General features: G+C 42.5%; 1 protein-coding gene across 1 annotated transcript; it reads right to left on the bottom strand.

Annotated features, from left to right (window-relative positions):
* Positions 1 to 1,829: 1,829 nt before the first annotated feature.
* Positions 1,830 to 7,507, bottom strand: LOC138983319 (uncharacterized). The gene is made up of 3 exons (XM_070356728.1): positions 6,981 to 7,507; positions 5,649 to 5,738; positions 1,830 to 4,536 (listed from the first exon to the last, which is right to left on the bottom strand). The coding sequence occupies exons 1-3, from the start codon at positions 7,377 to 7,379 to the stop codon at positions 4,000 to 4,002; spliced, it is 1,026 nt and encodes a 341-aa protein (XP_070212829.1). The 5' UTR covers positions 7,380 to 7,507; the 3' UTR covers positions 1,830 to 3,999.
* Between the last annotated feature and the right edge of the window lie 1,117 nt (positions 7,508 to 8,624).

Below are 8,624 nucleotides of genomic sequence, written 5' to 3'. Positions count from 1 at the left end.
TGACCAAGCTTAGGAATTTTCACACCTTTTTTTGACCATGTACAGCAAATAGGGAAATGGTCGCTTATGCCTATGACAGGTACACAGGTTTCTATTACATGTTTTGAGTCGGTAGAGTATAAGTGATCAATGATGGTACTGGATGAGGGCGTGACTCGCGTTGGCGTATTGATCAGTTGGGACATATTAAATACAGTAGTAATATCTTTCCAAGATTTATTAGATTTCGTCATGTCAATGTTAAAGTCCCCCATGAGAAGAATCTCTTTTGATTCTAACCAAACTAAATCCATCATGGTTACAAACTTGTCAACCCAGTTCGCTGGTTCAGCTGGATTCCGATAGAGAAATCCAATCAAAATAGGAGATGCATGCTTTAACTTCACCTCTGTCCATATGCACTCCACACCAAAATTTTCAAACTGAGGTAAGCGCTTGAATGTTATATGTTCATTTATATAAACTAAAAGGCCCGTTTCTTTAGGATTTTTTGGGTCCCTTCGTATAGTTTGAAAACCGTTGATAAAAATTTCTTTATCGTCTATGCAGGAGTTAAGTCTAGATTCTGAGAATCCAAAAATATGAAACCCCCTGCCATAAGACTCACTGTTCTGAACAACCTGGGAAACATCAGACATTTTGTTTACAATATGATTGATATTAAGGTGTCCTATACGAAGGCCTTCAGTCACAGGCCAACGATTGTGGTCATATAACTTTGTCATCACGTTAAAAGTATGCAAAGCAACAACACAAATGAAACAAAATAATTAAGAGAGAGAGAGAGAGAGAGAGAGACTGAGAGAGAGGGAGAGAGAGAGAGCATCTCAGTGTCAGATAATCAGACAGAGAGACAGCACACACACGGATTCACACAATCATTGTCCTGAAAATGCATTGCTTCAAACTCTTGTTTTTATTTCATTTCTAAGGGAACTGTCTTGAAAACAAGAACAACAAACCGTTTAGAACTTGTTTTCCGTGTAGTCGTAGACATACATGATAGAACAGTTGATGTCACAAACAACTATGAACTAGAAATTAATGTGGTGTCGACCGAGACATGCGATCAGCGATTCCCGAAATCTTGGTGAGCGTACACAAGTATGCTGCATCTCCATTGCTTCATTATTTTGCTATTGGTTTGAAAAAGAAGAAGAAGAAGAAGAAGAAGAAGAAGAAGAAGAAGAAGAAGAAGAAAAATAAAATAAAATGAAAGATTGTCTGTGATATTTAATTTGTCAGTTTTTAATTAAACTGAATGAAAAGTACAATCTGTTCTGTTTACTTCTTTTGTGTGTGTGTGTGTGTGTGTGTGTGTGTGTGTGTGTGTGTGTGTGTGTGTGTGTGTGTGTGTGTGTGTGTGTGTGTGTGTGTGTGTGTGTGTGTGTGTGTGTGTGTGCGTCCGTGCGTGTGTGTGGTGTGTGAGTGTTTTTTCCTGTGTTGTTTGCCTTCATTTACATAATCATTACTATCACTGTGAAGTAAAAGCTGCATATATTGCAATAAAATAATGACAAAAAGCCAACCATTTAATATAAAAAAAACACTTTAAACTTTCTTTTTTGAGTTTTCCCGTTTATTAAGTGTGAGACAAAAAGGAACAAATCACCACACACAAAAATCATTTTTTTGGTAACAAGATTTTAAACACAAAAGCACTGTAAAAAATAGTGTTCATTTTTCCACTTACGTATATATACATTCTGAAACATTTAAAAGACATGATTTAAGCATGAATATTGGACTGTAACGTGATAGTAGTACAACGGCGGGGGGGGGGGGGGGGGGGGGGGGGGGGGGGGGGGGGGGGGGGGGGGGGGGGGGGGGTAGGGTGTTATCATATTATGTTGACAACTGTCAATTCAAAGAAGATTTTGTTTCATTTCATTTCATACTTTATCGCCCCATTCATAGGAAATTCGGGTCGCTTCCTCTTAGTGAAAGCCAGCAACAACAAGAGTCGCGCTACCCAGCTGTGTGCGTGTTTGGGTGTATTCAGTCACCTGCATTTGTAGCAGTATGACCGAGTTTTTGTACGTGCCACAGAAGTGACACAGGGATGAGACATGGATACCATTTCTTATTCATCACAGAAAGCTGAGCAATGTCCGTCCTGGCTTGGTTTCGAACCTGCAACCCAAGCATCACAAGTCCAGTGCTCTACTAACGGAGCTACCAGAACCACCCCCCCACCCCCCTTCCCCACAATATACAGAGATCAGTTAAAATAAGAGTACATAGTACTTACTGCACAACCAATACGCCAGTACTGGCATAGGATCTGTGTCAACAGTAAACAGTACATTGAAATTGGCATGCCAACAAATCTCAGTTAACCAGGCGGTCCTTCCACTGTGTAAATATTGCAACATTTCAACATATCTCGCACATACAAAGACAAAACTAGCGGAACTATGGCAGTTGATAGCTGGGCTGAGGCCCCCTAAGCGATACTGGGTGCCACACAACTTTGTGGGAGCCAGCCGCTGGGTCTAATTGGTCGAAATTGAGATTCGTTGTGATTTCAAGCAATCAGACCCCGCGGCTGGCTCCCACTCAATTTCGCTTCGCGCCCCTATGCCCAGAACAATGAGAAGAAAATGAAGAGATCATATACATCCGTAGACATGTCTTTTACAACCAATTTGAAAGTAAAAACAATTTTTTTTTAACAATAATCAAAACTTAACAAGGAGATGCATATCAGAGTGCTGTACATAATACTGTCAAAGCAAAAACAGGAACAACAACATAACACGTAATTGTATAACACTCGATGTAGATGACACTGAAAACAGCAGTCAAAAAAATCTTTGATTTGAGATAAAGCTTGGACCTGAGAAGACAATCAACGTTTGTCCCACCAACACAAATAATTTGTCTCACCAACACAAATAATTCGTCCCACCAACACAAATAATTTGTCCCACCAACACAAATAATTTGTCCCACCAACACAAATAATTTGTCCCACCAACACAAATAATTCGTCCCACCAACACAAATAATTTGTCCCACCAACACAAATAATTTGTCCCACCAACACAAATAAATAAATAACGGCAGACTGATGTAAGCAAATTAAAGTTCTCTCACAACAGCAACAAACAAATGTATACAACTGAAATTGCACAATACATGCACACCATACCAAAATAACAATCGTCAACACATTCTGAATGAGATAGGCTTGATTCTAAAAGAAACAACAGAAACAACAGAAATAACAATAACAACAAGCTAGCTCTGAGAGTACAAGAAAAACAATATCTCTCCTACCCTTTTCCCCACCAGCACCCTGACCCCACCCACCCTTCAGGGTGAAAACAAGCGTGACATTCTGTTACAGTGAAAGTTCTGATTTAAGACCGGAATCTAATAGAACTACATTATCATTGGCTAACAACTATCAGGTACAGAAACCAGTTGGAGACTGAGGACACTACATCGTGACAGCGATGACTAGCACACCTTGATTTGTACCACAGTGCCACCTGCCACGTGAGGTCCCTCCCATGAAAGGACACCTTGATTTGTACTACAGTGCCACCTGCCAAGTGAGGTCCCTCCCATGAAAGGACACCTTGATTTGTACTACAGTGCCACCTGCCAAGTGAGGTCCCTCCCATGAAAGGACACCTTCTGTTGCCGTCTCTTTGAACAGCATGTATTGTTTTTCTTCAAGTTTCATGGAGACATTTTGAACACAATTGCTGCTTTAACATTTCTACAACATCCATCCACCCAGCTCACCTCTCTGCTGATCTCAAAGACGCAGGCATAGACAAACTAAAAGCCCGGCGTGCTCGCACACACACACACACACACACACACACACACACACACACACACACACACACACACACACACACACACACACACACAGACACAGAGACACACCATATTACTCGGCGCTAGGTATACGATCAGTCAAGTGCCTCCTATCTTTCACTGAGGCCCTGTCTGCAATGATTCAAGTCAGACAGCCTCTCAGCTTTACTCGTATGTCCAGCTAATACATTTACAACGCTTCTTCTGCATGCCACACAGTGTTTTCTGGCATTTCTTCTGGTAAAAAATGACGTTTCTCTTGCAGTCGAGAGCGAACCCCTCACCCTTCCCTACCACTTTGCACTCACGGAGCGCCTTCAGCATCTTGTCTGCCGCCTTGTGAGCGTCACGGAGCACGATGTAGGCTCTGTCGCGCTCCGCCGAGCAGTTAGGATCCTGATTCTTGCGGCACGCCAGCATCACTCGGACCTTATGGCAGCGGAACGGACTGTTCTTGGCCTTCGTGTCCATGTCGTGTCCGAGCTTGAAGTGAAGGTCATTCACCGCCCCCTTCACCTTTTTCAAGTTCTCCAGGGTGGAGTCGATGGTGAACTTCCTGTTGTTCGTCCCATCTGTGGCAGTGGGGATGATGTCATCGGCGTTAAGGCCCTTGGCCTCTACTCGCAGCCTGATCTCCTGCAGGATCCTCAGCGACGCCTCCATCCACGTCAGCCACCACGTCATTTGACCCAGCAGCTTGAACTGAAAAGGATACCACAAAAACTCGGTTATTAAATAAAACAAAAAAATTGATGAAATCCATTAAAACATAAAGCACAAAACAAAAACAAAAACTTCGCAGGGCTGAACTTAGTGTATTGGAGCTTTCAAAATAAAGGGAACAGGGGCTGACCTTACATTGATACAGGTCTGGGGGGCTCCTGTTGAATTTTAGCACTTAAAAGGGTACCTTCACTGGGTAAGGGCAGACCCCCCCTCCCCCCCCCCCCCCCGCCCCCAAGATCCAGCACTGCTGTGTTTGAACAAACTGCAACAACATTGTAACCAGGGTGGAATTGCAGATAACCAACATGGTGATTGAAGATTCACTGGTTAACTATGTTTATCAAAAGGCCGGCCAAGCTAAGGCAAGGCAAATAATTGCTTCAAAACTCCGACGGGTACATGACAAAATGTATAGGCAAACGATAGATACACTCGTTAAGCGCACACTCCTTCCCTGTGTAAATGATCATGTCCACCGCCACATATCTCGGCTTTCACATGGAATAACAGCATCATTCCGCTTGGACACGTACCTAGACTCAACAGCCTGGCTGTGTTCTGTGCAGTGGCAATTGTTTCTGCTGGTTTGATGTCGTAAATTGACACAGGTGTCAGTTATAAAATGGAATCAACAACCAAACAAACAAGACAATCCCGCTCTGCACAAGCCGTAGATAAGAACCAGGCAGTTGCCTTTAGGCCTGTGTTCAAGTGTTAAGATGCTGTTGCTATCTCGTGTGATGGTGAACAGGAACGATTACATAGGGAGGACTGTACCTTTAACTATGTCCATGAACATGTCACACCTGGCAAAGCAAGGCTAAGATTTGTTTCAAAACTCCGAGGGGTATATGAAACCATGCTCATACAAACAAAAGATGGAACACTCGAGTCCTTAAAGCCGAAACCAGCACGAAGCCGAATATTTCGAGCTTTTGATTCTAATGTTAGGACCGTTATTTGAACGTGTTGTAATATCTGTGTATATAATACGAGCCAGAGACACATTTCTGTATGTTCCACATTCAGACAATACAGTTGTATTGAGCTGAATTGAATTGTATTGAATTGAAAGAGTAGTTGTGTACCTGTTTATCGGAGGATAGCTTTGTCTTGTCCATGGGGTTGAGTTCCTTAGTCCCGTATCCAGGATACACGTCATCTTTACCGCCAAAGGACTGCAACAGAGAAAGAGAAATGTATACGCTGTGACATGGCAGTAACTTCATTTCTTTTTATCTATACTATGACATTCGAACACACAGAGTTAGCCGAAATGACTCGATCTTGGACCTGAAGTCTACACTTGAATACCGTAACCCTCTTGAATATTTTTGGGTTTCAACCCTCTCACCCCCCCCCCCTCTCTCTCTCTCTCTCTCTCTCTCTCAGTCTCTCTCTCTCTCTCAACCCTCCCCCCTCTCTCTCCCCTCTCTCTCTCCTTCTCTCTCAACCCCCTCTCTCTCTCTCACCCTCTCTCAACCCCCTCTTTATCTCCTCCTCCTCTCTCTCTCCCTCTCTCACTCTGTCCCTCTAGCTCTCTCTCTCTCTCTCTCCCTCTCTCACTCTGTCCCTCTAGCTCTCTCTCTCTCTACATGTGTGGGACTAATTATCTCATTCAGCTCAGTGACGGGTTCTTAAAGGCTTATAAGGAAAAACGAAAGTACAAGGGACTGAAATTCCTGGCTCCCTAAAAACAGATGGGACTAACTGAAGATATCACTACGAAAAGATATAATTGCCGCGACAGACCACATAGTTGTGTATCACACAATCACTGTTATAAATTATGATGACATGAAGTTGAAACTGTACAGTTACGTGCGCTTACACAAAGAAACTTAGTCTCTCTCTCTCTGTCTCTCTCTCTCTCTCTCTCTCTCTCTCTCTCTCTTTCTCTGTCTCTCTCTGTCTCTGTCTCTCTCTCTCTCTCTCTCTCTCTCTCTCTCTCTCTCTCTCTCTCTCTCTCTCAGCTTTTTGCATTGAAATAAACTTTTCGCTGAGCTGTCATAGTCTAGGCTTGCCATGATGTTAAGAGTGTTTCAAACAACGACGAATGTTCAACTGCGGCGATTACAACGCGAATGGTTACTTTTCCCCCTCTAATTCAACTTTCGGTTCTCTTTCAAGTTTGCACACTGGCAATCGAAAGACAAAAAAACACAATTCAGGTGATCGAAAAAAGTCTACTGAAAGCAACGAGGCAGAAGGGGGTGAATGATAAAAAAAAAAAGAGAGAGATTAACAAACGATCATGAAAGCTTGTATAGCGCGTGCCACAGAGTAAATACCTAATAAACCACTATATACGAATACAAATACACTATTTCAACACTATCGCACCTATACATTTTAGCATATGAAAATAAAATAATAAAATCAAAACAATAACATTACAAGTAAAGTTAGACCCAGCTTACCTTTTCATCGACGAGCTCTTTGAGCGAAATGTTCAACTCTTCGAGATTGTAAATAGTTGCTTGCAACTCGGGAGCTGCGTTCAGGCCGATCAGGTTGGCTCTGTTTGTGTCGTCTGTTGTTTTTCCGCAGCCGTTGGCATCGTCGCATGTCTGATTCAGGGGGCATACGAGAAATCTCTTCACCTGCGGTCTTCTGTGTTTTTTCCTGTCGCCCTTGCTTTTTCCGTTCTTTCCTTTCCTTTTTCCCTTTCGAGCATTTACTGCTTCTGCGGTGAGAAGCGTCAGCGCGCACGAAACGACGAGAAAAACTGAAAGAAAGAAACAATAGTTGCATGACTGAAGAGAGACGTAACTGCACGGTTTGTACACATTTAGCATTGATAATGATAGCCCATTCATGAAAATGAAAGTGCCGGCCTAAATTTAAGCATGTGGAAAATTCCTCTCTGTCATTTCAATCAAAAACGATGACAAACATGTGTCAAGTCGCCTGAAAAAACACACACGCTACGCGGCTGTTGCGGACACGAAATAACAACGACCACCGTGACAACCAACCCCCCACCCTTCTCTCTCTCTCTCTCTCTCTCTCTCTCTCTCTCTCTCTCTCTCTCTCTCTCTCCGTCCATCTCTTGACACCAAAAATGTATTAATTGACCAAAGTAGATTATATGAATAATAAAGAGCGCCCTTTGACCGAAAGTGGACGTTGAATAAACAGTCATCGCAACTCTTTCTGACTCAGTCAAGACCTCATTCACGAAACGAATGATATAATGTGGACTCTGAGCCCTCACACAAGAAACAGCTGAGCAGATCGACAAAAACGCGTTTTGTTTTTTCCCGAGTTGACACTCGAAAGTAATACTCTGATTCTGGCGCCTGTGAAGGGAGAGCTCGCCAGTCAGACCAACGTGAACTAAAAAGGCTTAAAAAGGATTCCGGGAAGAAAGGCTATAGCAGCGGTTCTTGGAAGTAAAAGTAGAGTGGCACAGTTTCGGCTTTTGTAACGGGTATAAGGAAACATATTATTAGGTAATACGCTCTTGTGTATGCAAATGAAAAGAGCGGCAAAGGTTTTGAAATGATTGCTTCGGGAAAAGACACCTTTTTGTTTCGGCGTTTGTTTAGTTTAGTTGAAATCGGGTTAGCTTAGTTGAAATCAGTTTAGTTTAGTTGAAAACAGTTTAGTTTAGTTGAATTCAGATTAGTTTAGTTGAATTCAGTTGAGTTTAGTTGCAATCAGTTCACTTTAATTTTACTGAAATTTCTTTTTTCTTACATTTGAGTCGTTAAATGACTGTCGGGAGCTGAAAAAAGAAACGTCACCCATGCACCTCCTGTACATATTTTGAAGTCGCCTGCATAGCAGAGGCAATAAAGCGCGATCACTGCAGATTATACCATACCTGTAAAGTGTTGGAAAAGATTCATAATTGTTTGTTCGACTGAGGTAGACCTTGTTCAACACTGTGCAACAAATCGTGAATAAAGAACCGTGAAGATGTGCACAGCTTTGCTGGTTGGGATGAATTGGTGCTCATTCTTGAGATGCAGTCCGTTTTTATATGTTTTCCAATCGGAACTGTGTATTTTCCAAGCTGACTATATACGACCCGTACACGTCGGTCAGTGGAGATTCGT

This window comes from Littorina saxatilis, linkage group LG12 (genome assembly GCF_037325665.1).
Source record: "Littorina saxatilis isolate snail1 linkage group LG12, US_GU_Lsax_2.0, whole genome shotgun sequence".
In the NCBI taxonomy this organism is placed as follows: domain Eukaryota; kingdom Metazoa; phylum Mollusca; class Gastropoda; order Littorinimorpha; family Littorinidae; genus Littorina; species Littorina saxatilis.
Note: the sequence above shows the minus strand (reverse complement) of the source record. Positions and strands in the feature narration are given on the sequence as shown.